Source organism: Centroberyx affinis, unplaced genomic scaffold (genome assembly GCF_046629955.1).
Source record: "Centroberyx affinis isolate AG114_WGS23_722 - 3 ecotype Tasmania unplaced genomic scaffold, CSIRO-AGI_Caff_v1 ptg000898l_1, whole genome shotgun sequence".
NCBI lineage: Eukaryota > Metazoa > Chordata > Actinopteri > Beryciformes > Berycidae > Centroberyx > Centroberyx affinis.
In genome coordinates this window covers 193,337-212,294 of record NW_027279484.1, presented here as the reverse complement: position 1 = coordinate 212,294, position 18,958 = coordinate 193,337, and the positions used below count along the sequence as shown (strand labels likewise).

At 42.0% G+C, this 18,958-nt stretch overlaps 1 protein-coding gene across 1 annotated transcript; it reads left to right on the top strand.

Moving 5' to 3' along the window:
- Window positions 1–8,087: 8,087 nt before the first annotated feature.
- abce1 (ATP-binding cassette, sub-family E (OABP), member 1) lies at window positions 8,088–17,334 on the top strand. Its single transcript, XM_071521558.1, has 18 exons — window positions 8,088–8,187; window positions 8,820–8,978; window positions 9,095–9,180; window positions 9,630–9,727; window positions 9,849–9,966; window positions 10,843–10,980; window positions 12,160–12,229; window positions 13,345–13,441; window positions 14,478–14,567; window positions 14,691–14,812; window positions 15,050–15,271; window positions 15,372–15,431; window positions 15,545–15,603; window positions 15,683–15,793; window positions 15,910–16,052; window positions 16,143–16,265; window positions 16,571–16,682; window positions 16,834–17,334. The coding sequence occupies exons 2-18, from the start codon at window positions 8,876–8,878 to the stop codon at window positions 16,879–16,881; spliced, it is 1,800 nt and encodes a 599-aa protein (XP_071377659.1). The 5' UTR covers window positions 8,088–8,187; window positions 8,820–8,875; the 3' UTR covers window positions 16,882–17,334.
- Window positions 17,335–18,958: the final 1,624 nt, after the last annotated feature.

Sequence of the window (18,958 nt, the reverse complement as noted above, 5' to 3'; positions counted from 1 at the left end):
ACCCAGCATTTAGTGTGTTCGTGTAATGAAATGTGTGTTTTTGCCAAGATGGTGTTGATATTTCAGATTTGTTTGTGTTCTGCTGCAGATGTAGATGAGTGCCGGTGGGATGCTGACGTGTGTCCGCCACGCCGGACCTGCAAGAATACCTTCGGCAGCTTTGTGTGTGTGTGTCAAGATGGTTTTGTGATGGGGTCGCTCCAGGGCTCAGTGCAGTGCCGGGGTAAGAAAATGTACTCTTTAGTATTTTCGATTGGAAAAAATTCACGTTTGTGTGTGTGCAGCCTCATGACATTAATATCCAGTAGATCCTTGCACCCCCTGTGCTACCAGCAGATGGTCACATGTTTCTCATAAAATGCTGTGGTGGTGGTATGTGCGAGAATGTGCGTTTGTGTGTGTGTGCATGTGCAGGTGTGTGAGAGATTTTTTACATAAAGCCACATCCAGCTCTGCTCTATGTCAGCCCCGTAAATGACTAAGTGGATCACAGCACAACCCCACATGTTCCCCTCATCTGCCTTAATTGGCAGAGAGACGGATCATGTGAAGATGTGCTTTGGCAGGAGAGAATGTAGAAACCATGTTTATTTGACGAAGACTCTTAGCTCACCCACTCAGATGTGGGCTCGCCCACTAGCTGTTTTTGTTTTCATCCATTTGATGAGCATTGCAACATTATCTCTCATGCAGGTTTGAAACAGACAGTCATTTCTCAACAGCCTTTGCTCTTTCCTTACCGATCTGACATGACTTAGTTAAATGAAGCAACCTTGGCTTACACTCATCCAGTAACCAATCCAATAAGTATAATTTACTTACTTTACTTACCAAATTTACTTACCAAAATAAAGAGATAAAGTGTCTGACAAGCATTTGTCATGTACAAACAATTCAATTCTCCTTCTCTTTGCTTCCCCAGATAAGGACGAGTGTTTAACAGGGTCCCACCAGTGCAGCCGTCATGCTCAGTGTGTCAACACAGATGGTTCCTACACCTGTCAGTGTTTGGAGGACTACTCTGGCGACGGACGCACCTGCTGGCCCAGGAGAGCCCCACAGTCCAAGGCTGTCATGTACTTCAAGTACAAACTCTCTAAAAGAGCCAAGCCCATACAGCCTTCCTCTTAAAGCTACCTGTCACAACATACCAGGCTGAAACGATTTGGGACATGCAACCTGCCATTTTCATCAATGTGCCAATGAACTCAGGAAAACACACGACTGATGCTGCTTTAAAGGATAATTTATGAGGTATTTTCAGGTAAATAAAAATTGGTAAACAGAGATGAGAGAGTTTTCACTCACTAGCGGAACATGTTGCAAGTGGAGTAATGTTAAGAATTTGCCACACAACTGGAAAGCTTGTGGCCATCTTGTGTTTAAGGCTATCATTTCTCTCCCCAGTCAGTTAGTCAACAAAGGCATAGCCTAGAATACCAGCACCATTAGTGGTTGACTGTTTGATGTCAGTTGAAGAAACCCTTCATTTAACAAATACACTGCAACAGGACCACACTCTGTACTTTGTGCTTCAGCCCAAATGTCCTGTGATGACAGGGAATTTTCCTTGTACCAGCAGTGTCTGACACACTACCCTTATTATTGTATGTGGGGCCTAGTTTCCCTGAGAAAAATCTGCAAAAAATACTGAGACATTGCTAATCTATCACAAGTAATTTATTCAATATTCCCAAGGATTTACAATAGCTTTGGTTTTCTTCATGGAAAATGCGGTTTTGTGAGTGATTAAGGCTGCATTAACATTTGTTAATAAAAGGCTGACCTCTGGTGGATGGATAGGGGAAGATATTTCCCTGTCTTAAGAATGTTGATGAAACAAAAGGCTGTGAAAGGATTTTTACTAGACTCTGAATTACAACAGTCTGGTTGTCAGTAATATGATGTGTCAATAAAATGCCATTGTGTTGCTATTTTTCTGAATTTACCCCCCTTTGATCCTATTACAAATCTATCAAAAAGGATGATGGGGCAGGTTTGAATGTGGTCGGTTTGTCAGCTTTTGAAACATTGCTAAAATACAGACCGGTGTGTTTTTGTACCCTCACCATTTACTCTGTCTTCTGCCCTCTTCCTCTGTTATGCCAAAGGGAATGTTTTCAGACCTGGGAAGTCACACACGGGGCAGACTACCACACAGCAAGAGAGCATAGACAGGTCAGGCCAGCCAAATACCAAGAATCTCTGTCTGTCAGCAGCTGTCTGGAAACCTCTTCCTGCATTCAGAGCGCAATGATGGAAATTGACGTTCCTTTTAGATGTTTCTCTCAGGTCAATTTCACGTTTCCTTCCGAGCGATTAAGATCACGACCCTGGGAGGGGAATTGCAATACTTTTAAGATAATAACTGTAATGGCAGCAGATGGTGGCAGGGGGCACTATGTGTCCTGTCAGGGCCTCCGCTCCCGTCCCGGAGGCTCTGTGGCTCTGAAAGCACTGAGAGAGTTGGGTTTGCAGTGAGAACAAGCAGCTGCTGCCTGCTGAAGGGCCCTGCCACTGACCCTATTCATCCCAACAGCAGGTGTCACATCAAGTCCCCGCCTTGGCCTCGCGCACACGCAAACACACATTCACACATGTGCTCGGCACACACACGCATCCATGTGCAAATTCGCGGAGGCTCATGCGCGCATACACAGACACACACACACACACACACACACACACTTGCACACAGATGAGTGTGTGAGGCGGGACCTGGAACTACTTACAGAGAACAAAGAGGGAAATCAGGAAAAAATGCAGCCTCTTCGAATAAATCTCACCACAATGCTGAGAAAAAATCCCCAACCTCACCCCCAGAAACGCAAGAAAAACCTGGTTTCTCTCTTTCAAAGCAGTCAAAAGTGTCTTACAAAAGCACAAATAGAAAACATTTTAGATAAAAGGATCCAGGCCCCTTTTCTGAAAAGGACCTCACACCAAGTTGTGTGTAATTCCTACCAGAAACTGGTTTATTTACCAAAAAATAATAAGATTTAATGCCAAAGCACTTAGGCTACAAATAAAGGACAACAAGTGGTGGGTAGACTGAAGGGGGTGAGGGAGAAAAAGGAGGATGACGCCGGGGTGGAAATTTTCTCTTTTCTTGTGCTTGTTATTTTCTCGTCGTCTGTTTACATGACACAAGTTTTCACATGGAGGGGTAGCTACGGGAACGGTGGTGCTAGAGCCACGCAGAATAGCCTCCTCAAAATAAAAGAAAAACAATAAACACGCCAGTGGAATTTGGACATCTGCGATGACACAAGCTCTCACACCGAGGCCACGGCTATTTCATGAATCAAAGCATCGCTCCTCGGCTTCCATTATATAAAACAAAATCAACATTTATTCTGAGAAAGTGAGCAATGATGCTGACAAGTGCATAGAGCCAATGACAATACAACAGCAGAGATGCTAGTAACAACCGTGCCACCCACGTTGCTGAAAGAGCATGCTTTCAAACACCGCCACTGAACTGTAAAACCACTAAAACCCCTGTCTTGCCCATACTGTCCTTTTCACTTTAGCTTGAAATAAGCCAGTCTTTCCTCCCTGGGCTTTTCCATGGCTAATTCTGGTATTATTCCTCCATTGGACCCACATCTCCTCTGACACACAGTCACTGTGAAGAACACAGTGCAGTGTTTCCATGAATGAATTAAAATTATAAATGCTGACCAATCCTGCTCAGGGGAATGAGCCAAAGCTTGAACCCATGCCGTAAAATTATAAATCTTGTTAGAGAGACATTTTCTCCTCATTTCAGCCGCTTGCCTCTGCCTGGCAGATCTGCAGTAGAGTGTGTGTGACAGCCCGCTGCCTACAGCAATCTTCATAGATTTAAGTCTTTCATACCCTGTTAACACTATTGAGCTGAACTAAATTGAGCTGAGCTTGGTTCTGCTGCCACATCCTTGTTCTACATTCCCCGTATTCGTGGATCTGTGCCGAAAAGGACAATGTGAAAAAGAAACGAACTAGCCTCATTTGTTTCCGTTTAGAAATGAGAGTGAAAATAGAATCACATCACAGCAGCTTAGCTAACCCAATTTACCCAATTTCACCACGGGGATCATTAAAGTTTCATCTTGTCTTAAAGGCGGCTTCCTTGTCCAAGCACTGTCCTCTCAGTCACATTTAAATCACATTATGTGGGGTAAATACATGTGAGCCACTCTCTAAGTGACCCTGGGAGAAAAAGACCATGTGCACACACTCTCCCGCTGCACCGCTCCCCCTCCCCTCTTTGTTGTAATTCTCATTCATATTAATACAATCCTGATGAATGTTCTGCTATGTGGTGGGTAGTGTGTGAGGCTAAAGGAAAACCTGATGTGGAAATACCCATAAGACCTCAAACTTCTTAATAACTTCACTCCCAGACCCCCTGGTTCAAGCCAAACACACACACACACACATCTCTCTAAGGGCCTGAGCTGCACTGTACCAACGACCCTAATTCATCTTTCAAATCCACATGATGACTTTGAACTCTGTTTGCACAGTATAAGTTGCCCTCCTTTCCTCTCCTTTCTTCTGTCTGCTCCCATTCCCTCCGCAAGGTAAAACAATCGCAACAGCCAAATCATACCATGAAAGCGCAGACTTGACCTGACCGGAATTCAGCGTGCCTAAATCATTCTTAATATGTGCGCCAAGCAGCCTCGTCCAGGGGATTATCCTCCATAGAGCAGGAAAGATTTCCAGCTAATCTATATAGGAATGCCCACTCTGGAGAAGGTGAAGGGAAGTGGCTGGGACGAGAGGTTTCTCTTGGAAGCCAACACACTTCATTATTCTTTTGTACAGCAATTAGGGCCCAACAGATGAGAAAGGGAATATATTTCTGTTCTTAAACAACACATATTTCCTCCAAATTATAGAAAGAAGTGTTTGCATTGTGCAGTTATGTGGTATCAAGGTCCAGAGCATGAAACCTGGGAGGTTGGCAACAAGACACATCAGGACTGTTTAATGAACGCTTGATATTTTTGTATCTGTTGGTGGGCCGGTTTCTCTTTTTTCTTGTTCCATCCTGACCGAGGAGATTATTACTAAAATGCATGTTTTGTGTAGGTTCACCTACTTATTTTGCTCATTTGGTACACCATGCCTTGCTGGCAGGCAGGATCCACCACTGCCCCCTGTGCCTCATTTCCCAAGCTGCTGCTTAGCTTTCAATAGCACAGGGAGAAAGAAGTGAAGGAGGAGCAAAGAGTGAGCCCAACGAGAAAGAATCAATTACACCAAGATTAAATCAACGGGGGAAAAGGGCAAAAGCAGTAAATTTTGTTCACAAAAAGGGTGGTCAATAACTTCATTCAAATGTGCTGCAGAGCAGAGGGCAGCTTTTCGGGGTTGTGGGCGGGGGCTGGAGGGCTGGGATGGTGGAGGGGAGGTGTGTATGTGTGTGCGTGTGTGTGTGTGTGTGTGTGTGTGTGTGTGCGTATGTGCGCACATGTATGTGTGAGTGTGCTTCTGTATGCATGTGTGTATACATGTATGTGTGTGTAAGGAAATGTCTGGCAAGAAGAGGGATGGGCGCAGTTTTAATTAGTGCTGTATTGGAAGCTGGAACAGTGGGAGCGTTGTGGAGAAGGCCTCGACAGCTGCAATGGCTGCTTGCTGGCTATTTAACAGTACTCTCCCTCCCACCATGCCCCCTTCCATCTATCCCTTTTTCCCCTCTCTCTCTCCCTCTCTCTCTCTCTCCTCCACTCCTGTGCCAGTTCAGGTGTCTGGGGCAGCTGAGGAAGCACTGGGTGGCACACACCCACACTCGCCGAGTTGGCAGTGGCCACTATGTTGAGGAATGTATGAGAGGGTCGTTGGCAAGCTCGCTGCTTGGCAGGTTGTCCCGCGGGGGAATCACTCAGTGAGAGCGGGCCGCAGCCAATTCCCTGTCAGTGGCCGGTGATCTCACGGGGGCAGCAGTCGGGGAACAGAGACGCAGACACAGAGACTGACTGTAGTCATGCTGTGTAATACCTTACCATTCACTCTCCCTAGCCCCACCCATACAGACACACACTAAATTTTCAGTGTTGAACCGACAAATGAAAACAGTGCGGCGCAAAAGACTTCAATTGGTGGAAATTGTTTTATTACCATAGATATTCAAACAGCATGTTCAAATACTTGATTCCATGTCCATCTTAATTGTTCTGACAATACAGAACCATAATACAAGACTATTTGAATGGTCGTTTAGTGTCGTTATTTATGACACAGACCTATTCTGAATATGCTGTTAATTGCCGGCCCATCTGTCATCTGAGATTGCAGAGGAACAGTGTGTTGCCCAAGAAGCTTCCCCATTTCCACAGTCCATTTCTAAACCCACACAAGCCAGGCCAAACCGAACCTCAATTTCCACTTAAGCCTAAACTTGAGGAGGAACCGACAACCCCAAAACCTCACCTCAACCTGACCGCACTGCCACCACTGCTGGCAGCTCATTCCAATGCTGAGATGTTATGAACCATTGGTTTAGATATTGTTTTACTTTAGGCTTTACTCTGTCTATTTTGGCACCATAGAAATCAACACTGGCCTGCATGTTAGTTCCATGAATTACTGGCACACAGTTTCAGTTTAAAAAAGGTTCTCAAAAAATGTAGTCTATTTTGATGGGAAAGTTTAAATAATTTGACATGGAATGTTTCTTGAAGCCTGAGTGAGAGTCTGATTTTCCGTCCAAATGTACCAGTGTTTAGCTGTGAGGTCAGGTGCTGCCAAGAGACACTCAAAAGCTCCATTGACATAACGTTTTGGGACATGGTACCATATTTTTTGTGCAGTACAACACTGACATCTTATGGACAAACAGGAGATGTGCATACAAACTCTAAATGAAGGTCTAACATTCAACTATTCAAACTATGCCTGACCTTTGGCTTTCTGTGCTGCAATACATCCACCAACAACCCAAACTACCAACCAACAACTATAAACATTATAAAAGGCTGTATGAGTACCAAAGTATTAAAGTAGTAAACACTGACATATGCTAAAAATAAGGGCATTGAAACAATTTCTGTTGTGTTGTCAATTTTAATAATAGATGTGGGCCTACGTAGGGTGCACAGGGTTCATAATACCCTGTGGTTGTTGAGTAGCTTGTTCTCTGTGCTGCATGAATACAAAAGGAATCAATTTTAAAGAAATTCGCAACTTAGGTTAAAATATCACAATACTACTCTCCTACACCTATCTGAAATTTCGTAATTAGTAATCTGTAATTAGTAATAGTAGTAGTAGTACTAGTAGTAGGGCTACTAGTAGTAAATTTAGCAACAACTACCCTAAATATATCTTGTCACTGCATTAGGCCATGTATTGAACACTTGTTGAATTGGATTGGAAGAACAATTTAAAGCAGGAAATGAAGTAGACTACTAGGCGTTACCTCAACTTCTTCCCAAGAGCTGTCACCCAGCTCAACCAGCCCTCCTGAGACTCACCTCTGCACTCTCTCCTCCTCACCAACTCTACAAAACTGTCTGTAACCCCAGTACTGTTACTGTTTATTACCATGAAATGTTTTATTACCCATCTGTTATTTTGACAATCTTGCACTAGTTTCCCTAACAATAAATCAGTATAATATGTATATATAATATGCATATACTGTGTCAAATACAGTGTGTTGGTGGCACTGAACAGTGAGTTTATAGTGACCTTATCATACTTTATACTATTTCTTATGCATTATGGCATGACTTTAATGTTTGTATATAGTGCCCATTAAGCCTTACAGTTTTGTGTGGGATTTGCTTGGTACTGAAATGAGTTACAGGATCATTATAGCTCTTTTTTCGTAAGGTTTCGTAATGTCATGTATGTAAGTTCAGTTGTGTGCACATAACGCCATTTTCAAGCGACATGAATTGTGTCACAAGTTCCCAGGCTTTATCTTCTATGACAAAGTATTTCAACACTCCTAGCTCAGAATCAGATGGCCCCGCTTCGTCTTTACCTCAGATGCCCCCGCTCTGTTTTATACAACTTCAGTGACTCACGGTTGTGGGCGTGACCAAGGGTTTACGCACGGGCGCGCGACTCCTCCTGGCGTTCGCTCCCCCTAGACAACACGCTGCGTGCCTAACATCAAATTAAACGTCAGAATTGCCCCTTACATATCGTAGCAAAGGGTCACAGACATTAAATTGGGGATACGAGGTGAGTTTGATTAACAGATGGATGATTCATTTTACAGAATTGTTTGACAGGTAGACTCCTGCTTAGTTAGCATCATGGGTTACTAACATACTATAGTTAGCGGGTAAGTCAGCAGCCAATACTCGTGATTTCTGTCTGTTGTGTTTGGCTAACACCATGCTAGTCAATGGTAACCCGATAGCCTGCTTTATCACGTTAAAAAGTAGTTAACAACCGTTGCTGTGTCAATGGTCAGCAGTAGTTTTCTAACCATCACTCAGCCTGTATAGCTGATGATGGAGAAATTGCACTGAAACGATTCCATAATGCATTACAGCTGATGTAACATTACAGCTTACCAAACAGTTGATTTACCATCTTGTTGGCTGGCTTAACTGCGTGATGTCTGTCATAAGTCAAGAGTGTGGCAGACAGCCACCACCACACTGTCATATCCTTAGGTTATTCTTAAAACGAAATTCTTTGTGATAACGTTATTCATCACTTTCATATTCGTGACATTTGTTTTCATGCCTGTCAAGCAGTAGAATCTCATGCTGAACAGGCGAGACTCTGACCCTACAAGAAGTGTTGTAACTGTAGCATACATAAGACCGAGCAGCATCTCCATCCCCTTTCCTGTGTGTCTGCAGTGCAGCAGCTGAGGCGGGGAGGCTCTGCTCTGCCGACAGCCTAACAGGCAGGAAGGATGTCGGAGAGAAACACCAGAATTGCTATCGTCGACCATAACAAGTGCAAGCCAAAGAGATGCCGCCAGGAGTGCAAGAAGAGCTGCCCGGTGGTCCGAATGGGTTAGGAGACCTCAAGCCTCTGGAGATGGATCTCAGTTATCAGTGTTTTTTTTTGTCATTTCAGTTTATTAATCTTAAACCTCCGTGTTCCCTCTCCTTTGGTGTGCCTCCTCCAGGTAAATTGTGCATAGATGTCACACCTCAGAGCAAAATTGCTTGGATTTCTGAGTCGCTCTGTATTGGATGTGGAATTTGTGTTAAGGTAAGTGATCTCAAAGTCTCATTTCAGTCAAATGAAGAACTTGGTGTTATAATCCTTTATTAAGGATTATACTAACTTTACTAACTTTTTTCAAAAACTTTATCGAATTTTCCCTGCATAACCTCTCCTGCACTTATGACTTTCTATGTTATTATTTTATTTATTTATTTTGTTATAATTTGTTTTCATATTTCTGTATCTTGTATCAAAGTCATCATATTTTTATTTATTTATTTATTTATTTATTTTTTACTTGCCAATGTAATTATGCTTCTTATTCTGTGAACCACGTTCGTATGATGTAGTGGATTTTCTGTCGTCATTTCATACTGCCTGATGTTTGTATCTTTTTGGAACTCAATTAAAAAAAACCAAAAAAAACCCTGCAAAACAAGGACTTGGGTTCTGATGTGCAGTTGAATAACTTGAGCTGATGTTTTCATTCACAGAAATGTCCATTCGGGGCCATTTCCATCATCAACCTGCCAAGCAGCCTTGAGGATCAGACCACTCACAGATATTGTGCCAACTCCTTCAAGTTGCATAGGTGGGTTCAAGCTCAAGATGTATCGAATCAGTGAATCGTGCTTGTTTACCTTGCTATCTAATCTTATACTGTTTAACTAGCTTTGTTTACTAAATATATCTTTTGTCCTGTGGAATTCCAGATTGCCAGTCCCCAGGCCCGGAGAGGTGCTGGGACTGGTGGGAAGCAACGGAATTGGGAAATCTACAGCACTGAAGATTCTGGCTGGAAAACAGAAACCCAACCTGGGAGAGTATGATGTGAGTGAAGATGGAGTGTTCATAAATGTACCTTTCTGTCATTCCTGCTGTTCTTTGACACTAGAACATTTAACACAGGATATAAAAAAGGTAAATTGAATTGTTATATTAGTGGGCTATCTACGTTAATTTGCATCTAGGTAGTATAGTCTACAGGCTGTGATATACATTTGTAAAACCAATCCGCACAACATGTTTTTAGGAATTATTTCCTGGCAGAGACTTCCATTTCTTCTTGTGGGTGTTGGCGTGACACTTGTGAACATTCATTCAAGAACAATACATGATAAAAACTTCCTACTTTACACCACAGGTTCCCTCCATAGAGTATTTTGGAGCACCTTGCTGCATAAATTTACATGGCAGGACATTAGGCAGCTCAACTGCCTTTTGTTTACCATATTTACTCAGTCGCAACTGATTAAAATCTTGATTCTTCACTGAATTTTGTTGTCAGTGAAATGTAAGGATTGATATTCCACCATAATCAACACTGTTTGCATACCAGACAAGAAATTATGAAAAAAGTGACTGAGACAAAAGTTTAGCTATTTTTATGTAAAGGAATTTAAGAAACACTTAATTGAGAAACAATTGAGAAACAATGAGAAATAGTGTCTAGTTTAGCATTTTATTTCACAGATAATCTTTCCTTGATTCAAATGTGTTTGGATGAATGACATTTACATGCTGCGTCAGGAGAGTAGGAAAGATAAACTTAGATGAGTAAAGTTTTTTTTTTTTTTGGGCCAGGTAGAGTGGCATGTGATGAGCTGTGAGTCTGACACACATCTGGGTCTATATGACTAAGTCTGTTAGCATGATTAATATTATTAAAATCTATCTAATCAGCTAATGTGCTCTGTGTCTTACCAGGCTCCCCCGGACTGGCAGGAGATCCTCACGTATTTCCGTGGTTCAGAGCTGCAGAACTACTTCACCAAGATCCTAGAGGACGACCTCAAGGCTATTGTGAAGCCTCAGTACGTGGACCAGATCCCCAAAACTGTCAAGGTCAGTTCAGTTCCACACACTGTTTCAGTTCTCAGTTTCAGTTCTCCGTTTCAGTTCTCCTACACACTGTGATAGTGTTGGGCGTAAACTTTTTCAGAATTCAGGGATGTGATTTATCGCTCTACTTTTTTCAGGATTTAATGGTTTTTGGACATATAACTTTTGTTTCTTTGCAAGGGGATAGTAGCAACTGATAATATAATATTTGCTGATTAATGTAAGAACTTGTCAAAATGGAATAAAATGTCCCTTTTTAAATGGGTTGAAAATTTACTAACACCTGCTAATGTAATTTTCTCGATAATATAACTTCTTACATAACTTATTACATTATACAGTGATTTTTATTTCATAAGGGTTGTACAACTTTTAACTGATGTAATAATGATGTAATAATGACTAATGTGATAATCATCATAGTAGAATAAGAAGAATGCTCTAAATTATTACATTTTTTGCCAGTATTATTACATCATCACTTAAAATTATGTTACACACCTTTGTGAAGTAATAAAGAGTAGTTAATTGTAATAATGTTATTTTATTATTCAGGAATTTATTACATGAACAGGCGTTAATTACATTTTCAACCCATTTAGAGGAATATTTTGTTACATTTTGACAAGTTATTACTAGTCTAGTCATTACATTACATTACCTGGCAGTACAGATAATACATCACTGCATAATACATCAGTTGCTACAAGATTACTTTTTTCCTGCTATCTTTTCTAGTCACATTATTAATTTCTGTAAATTTTTTCCCCTCAAAATCAAAAGTTCTCTTCAAATATTGCAATTACTTGCAAGGTGGTCCTATTACCACACTCTAACCATATAAACCCCCCTCATTCTGAAATCAGTCACCACATTTACAAGTCATGGACATTTTATCTCATTATACAGTAATTACATTTCTTGTCAATAAGCACATCATTTCAAATACAGTCTCAAAAATTGGCATCAAAACATGGTCCACAAATGTTGACAGAAAATACAGAAAATTGTCTTGCAATTTTGAAGAGAAGAAAAAAAACACAAGTGATTTTTTTGGTTGCAGTGATCACAGATGGTAACATTCTGGAGAGACAAAATTGCATTTCTGTGTGAACGGATAGTGGCTTGTAAATACGATCGTTAGAATGTCCAGCGGCTGATAGCTGTTCACTCCGTCACCAGGGAAACGTGGGTTCCATCCTGAACAGGAAAGATGACACCAAAAGTGAGGATGTGGTCTGTGAGCAGCTTGGTACGTTGAGACTCAACGCTTTTATCTAGCTATCTCCCTCTGCATGTATGCAAGTGTGTTATAGCTGTTACGGCCGTGGTCGTACCCAAGAAGATTCCCTAGTGTTTCCTTGTGTTTCCCCTTCCCTGTGTTCCCAGTGCTCCCCTGTCTGTCTCTCTCTCTGTCTATGTTTTGTTTGTGTGTGTATTGGCGTGGGCGTGGTCTCTCTTCCTCGTTCTCCTGGCTCCCGGCTCTGCTCATCCTGCACACCTGTCTGCAGTCGGCTCATCACCTCTCCCAGTCTGCTCACCTGCCTCTCATCAGCTCACCTGCCTGCAGTATATCTACCCCGGCTCTTCAACCATTCTTCGCCAGATTGTTGTTTCAACCTCAGTGGTAGTTACGCTTCAAGGCCAAATCTAGTTTAAACTCCTAGTGACTTTGTCTCTTCGTGTTTCCTGTTATTAACCAGCCTCTCTTGTGTCCCAGGATCATCACTCGCCTACCTGTCCTCCTGCCTGTCTCCCTGCCTGCCTAGTAGCAACCTCCTAGCCTCCAAGCTACACCTGCTGCCACGCTTCCCCTCATCCCACGCTCACGCCAAGCCCCGCACCTCCTCACCATCACTCCCCCCTGCAGCCACCGAATTCAGGTTCCCTGCTATTAGCCCCTCATCCAGATCCTCCCTTACAATAAAACCTTTCCTTACCAACACCACCCTGTCCGTGTCCTGCATTTGGGTCCCACCTAACAATAGCAGCATGTGATGGGATCAGCAGTTTATTAGTGTCCAAAATGCAATGGGACTATAATGTCATTATTGTCCCACTGTTTGCTGACGTCCTGTGCCACATGAGCTCACTGGGCCAGTCAGTGATGGGTGAAAGAGTATAATAGTGGCATAGTTGATAGTTTGCGGGTGCCCTAAATAGCCAGTCTGTTTCACTCATCTAGGATAGCATCTTAAATTGATCAGAACAGCCTTTCGCATTTCATTGCTCATGGAATCTGTTATTTTTGAATGATTTACAGAGAACCACTCGGTCAGCAGCTGTTTATTATAGTAGAGGTTGGAATTCCTCTCTCTCTCTCTCTTCGTCTCTGTTTCTCATTATAATCCCCTCTCTCTCTCTCAGATCTGACTCATCTCAGGGACAGAAATGTAGAGGACCTCTCAGGAGGGGAGCTGCAGCGCTTTGCCTGTGCTGTTGTCTGCATCCAGAAGGCCGACATGTAAGGTTCATTACCGGTCTGCTGTTGACGCTCCAACAAGATCTAATCAAGGCTTGTACTAATAGATTGGCCCAATGGGCCTCATGCATGAATTTTTTCTTATTTTTCTCTTAAATTTGTTCTTACAAAATGCAGTAAAAGACAAGTAAGAAAATCCAAAGTCAGATTCAGGAAACTTGCGCAGTGTGTGATCAAATTTTGAACACAATTGTTCTGATTGATTGGGAAAATAAGGTCCAGGTTGAAAATCAGAATTATCCTTCAGTTCCTGAGAGAAACTCTGCTATGGTCATTATTGAAGGTTATAGAGGAAAATTTAATCAGGATAATTATCAATATTGTTTTATTGCCCAGCACCACCCTTGACCGAACTCGGAGAGCCCCAACATACTGCTCGATCAATTATGAAGAGCTGAGAATGATGGTAAGAAGCAATCCAAATTATAGATCCTTAGTGCAGAATCTAGGCTAGCCTCTTTGTTCTGCAGTTCACATGCCCTTTTCAAATCAATTTAATATTTTCGTGATGTTTTTAGGAGACAAGAATAATTGATGAAGTAATGAAGGAAACAAAAAGAAATTGATCAACAGAATCTTTATTTCCTTCTGCAAATGTCTTTGGCTTCAGTGTGCTGTCCACATTGCAGATTCTTAAGTGTTTTCATAATGTATATACTAAGCTTTTAAAAAAAACATTTGCCTTCTGAACCCTGGCACAAAGTGCAACAAGATTGTGCGTACTGAAATAAGAGCGGTCCCCAGCATTCTTAAATTTTGATCTTACCTATGAACAAATTGAAATTATATATAATAAATAGAATATTGATGAATTCCAATATATTGATATACATACGAACATTTTAAGATCAAATCTGTGCATACGCACAGTTCTTGCATGAGGCCCATTGTGTTTATTACACCATATCAGTTTCTACTGATGGATTGAATTAACAAGGCAACTGAAAAAGCTTGGTCTCATCATTGATTTGTACGATATCAGTACTATTTCACTGCACATTTCCTGTTTATTCCTCAGCTTCATGTTTGACGAGCCGTCCAGTTACCTGGATGTTAAACAGCGTTTAAAAGCTGCCATCGCCATCCGCTCCCTCATCAGCCCAGACAGGTCAGTGACACAAATAACTCTCCATATTAGGATGTTTACTGCAAGGAAGGAGATGGATGGATTTTTAAAAGTATTCAACCGGGTCCTACCTGCCTGAAAGGATGAATCTTCTGTCCCCCACAGATATATCATCGTGGTGGAGCACGACCTGAGTGTCCTGGACTACCTGTCTGACTTCATCTGCTGTTTCTATGGGGTTCCCAGTGCGTACGGAGTGGTCACCATGCCGTTCGGCGTCAGGGAAGGTAGCTACACTATCCCACTACTGGCCTCTTTGTGTTCTTGAAGTTTGTGTGTGTTTCTCCACACAAGTGATATGGCTACTGACACAAATAACTGGAAGCTACACTTTGGACAGGACCTCACATACAATGCAAAACATAAAATAGGCACTCTACCAGTTGAGCCACTGGGGTGCCCCTTGTTTCCCTTTTAACAGCACTAAAAGAACCCCTTGCTTCTTTTCCTTCTCTTCACCTCAGGCATCAACATCTTCCTGGACGGCTACGTGCCCACAGAGAATTTGCGTTTTAGAGAGACCTCGCTGGTGTTTAAGGTAGCTGAGACGGCCAGTGAGGAGGAGGTCAAGAAGTTGTGCCGCTACCAGTACCCAAACATGAAGAAGGCCTTTGGCAACTTTTCCCTGGAGATTCTGGAGGGAGAGTTCACAGACTCCGAAATCATGGTCATGCTGGGAGAGAACGGTAATGGATGTATTTGTGTATGTTTATGTGTGTGTGCATGTGTGTTGCAGTTTAAATAATCTTATGTCTAAACACTAATTGGATTTTTCTACTTGTTTAGGGACAGGTAAAACGACATTCATCAGAATGCTGGCTGGGCGTCTGAAACCAGATGAAGGAGGCAAGGAGATTAATTAATTCAACCCTTTGTGCATGGTGTTGCCTTTGGCAGTTTGACCGTTTTTTTTTTAAGAAAATAAATTCAATTTTATTCATTTTCATTCTCCCCCTCAGGTGAAGTGCCTATCCTCAACGTCAGCTACAAACCACAGAAAATCAGCCCTAAATTCAAAGTAGGTTTCAGCCTGAACGTAAGGTCTACTTTCCTCAGTGTGACCTAACAGTTAACAAAGTCCGCTAATCTGTCTGTAGGGCAGTGTGCGGGCCCTGCTTCACAACAAGATCCGTGATGCCTACACACACCCTCAGTTTGTCACAGATGTCATGAAGCCCATGCAGATGGACAGCATCATTGACCAAGACGTGAGTATCACACAGGAAGAGAAAGATTTTTAATTCATTCTAACCACCAGTGGCTCATTGCTCATCTCAGCCTGACTCTGTGTTGGTGTGTGTGTGTGTGTGTGTGGTGGCTCTAGGTCCAAAACCTTTCAGGAGGTGAACTGCAGCGGGTGGCCCTGACCCTGTGTCTGGGGAAACCAGCCGACGTCTATCTGATAGACGAGCCCTCTGCCTACCTGGATTCAGAGCAGCGTCTCGTGGCGGCCAGGGTCATCAAACGGTAAAACACATTGTCGCGTAGACAGTGCAACGCTTCTGAGCAGATCTTGATGATGACAGAAGTGTGATGTACATTACGGCTTTTTCATAGATTCATCCTCCACGCCAAGAAGACGGCCTTTGTAGTGGAACACGACTTCATCATGGCCACCTACCTGGCAGACCGTGTCATCGTGTTCGACGGTATTCCCTCCAAGAGCACCGCTGCTAACACGTAAGACACTGTGCTGTAGCTGATGTGTTGTGGATTGTATCAACACTAACTAGTGAGCGTACACCATAGAGCCATTTCGCATATACAGTGCAATGTGGAATTTGAATTGAAATTTCTGTGCACTAGAAGCACAAATATTTTTGACAAAAGCTGAAAATCTTCATTCTAAAGTGAAATATTGCTTTAAGCTATTGAAATACTTGCTCAGATATCACATTAACTTAAGAAATGAGAGGAAAATGAGAAATGAGTCGGAGTAAAGCAGGATGCTTAACATACGGCTTCAACCTCATTTCCTTTTTCAGGCCGCAGACCTTACTTGCAGGGATGAACAAGTTCTTATCGCGGCTGGAGATCACATTCAGGCGAGATCCCAAAAACTTCCGACCAAGAATCAACAAGATGAACTCCGTAAAGGTATGGGATGCTGTGAATAAACTCAAGTTTTAGCTGTCTTTTCATTTGGCAGATTTTGCATTTGAGCGTTTACTTCAACCTGCAAATCAGCGCTGGACACCTTCCCCTCTCTCTCTTACCTCACCACATCTCTGTATCATCATCCTCTCAGGATACGGAGCAGAAGAAGAGTGGCAACTACTTCTTCCTGGATGACTAAGAACCCATTCCTTCCATAAGAGAGAGAGAGAGAGAACTCCACTGTCCTTCAACGCCTCATCTACTGTGGAGGAGAAACACAGGAGAGACCCAGCAGCACGCTTTCCTAGGGTCCATGATTTCTCACTCCGCTCCTCAAGGTCCTTTACTGAATGGACATAGGAAGAAGTGCGGCTCTGGCACAAATCCAATCCATCCTGTTGAATTATTCTAACTCTTGTAATCAGGTGATCTAGTGCTGAAACAGAGCAACATCATGAATCTGGGGTGTCACTGAGGAACAGGCTGGGGAACACTGGCTTTAAAAGCCCTTGCACTTGCTGTTTGCTGGGCTGACCAGCACCCATATATATATGTATACACGCACATACACGCCTTTGGGACTCAAAGGAGTGTTTTATCATCAGATTCACAAAACCCAATATCTGTCATTTTAAAGAGAATATCTAATGAATAAATCAACTTATTTCCTGTGCATGGTATTATTTTTTCTTCAATATGTGAATTGAATGGACCCTTTTGTCCACAAGAGGGAGCTCGCCACTCTATAACTGAGAAACAGAAATGCATCATGCCAAAAGTGTCTCATTATGCTCTTTAGAATTAATGTTTTAGTGTCCTATTTCACTTAGCTGAGATATTTGAGAAATTGCATATTTGACAAGATGATGTCACAGCATTTTCAAAATAATGATGATGCAAGCAGACTGCCACTAAAATTTCTCAATTTGCATCAATCATGGAACTGAAGAGCTTGTAGCCTGGGTCTTTTACCATCCACAGGTTACCACTAGATGGGCTCAGTATGCACCACTAGCTTCACTGCTCTTCTGTACTGGAGGACAGTTCTATCTGTTCACATGACACTTTATTTTGTAAATGAAAATGGCAAGAAATTAGTATTATCAAAAAGCTATGCTAACAACAATTTAATCAGCCATGTTTATGTTGGCCTGGAGAGATGATGGAAGGGAGAAAAGTTTTGGACATTTGACAATACTGTCAAATGTCTCAAAACACTTTGGCTGGCTCTGAAACTGGCTCCCTGTTGAAGGAAAATATTGTTGGTTGCTGACTGTTTTTTATTGACAGAGTTTAAAAAAACGTTATATAATCATTGATTCTAAAGTGAAAAACAACCTATTGCTTAAACTTAGTGTACATTTGGTCATGGAAATTTGAAAAGGGGCCATGAAGAAGTAATGGAAAAGTTTTGGAATTTCATTCAGTGACAAGGTGTGGAAACCCCGGTTGACAATTATGCTGCTATGTATCAAAACATAAAATAGACACATTTTTGTTCATAAAGAGACAATGATTATGTGACTGCTGTATAATTTTACAGAAACAGCTATCATATCTAATTTTCCAAATAAATCCAAGTTAGGCTTCCAAGCCACATTTAATCAGGTGTGAATAACATGTGGATAACAACCTGACTATTTACATTCATGAAAATCTGTCTTCAATCTTGCTTTGGAGTATTTACTGTTTAAATGTGGCTTAGTGCCCCATATTAACACAATCTAGGTGCATTTTTATCAGAATCCTTGGAATTTTAATGCCAAATGTAAATGGGGCTCTACATAGGTGGTGTAGGGAAATCAATGTATTATCCTAATTAGGTGCAATTTCACTTCAGGTTAAATATAGCTTGGAGCCCTAATCACAATGCTGATGCATCTTTTATTGTCTTTTATTATCTTCTTTTATTTGTATTGGGAATTTAATTGCATGTGTGAATGGTGTTATCTAGACAAGCTTTCTTTGGATGCCCCCTAGGACAAACTATGATGCATGTCATAACAATATTAATTTTGTTGTGTAGTGAAAATGATGTGATCTGGTGTCCTACACCCATGACAAACTACTACTATAGCCAGAGGTAAAAAAACAAAACAAAAAAAAAACTAACCTTCAGCCCTCTCATGTGGGCTCATAAAGAGTGAGACAAAGGAGAGTTTATCAGTGGGCAGCTAACAGGGGTTGAGCAGGACTGTTGCTGGGATTTCCTGAGAGGGAGGACTGTGGTAAATGGTCATGATCGATGGGTCTCCCCCAAGGGCCAAGTCTTTAAA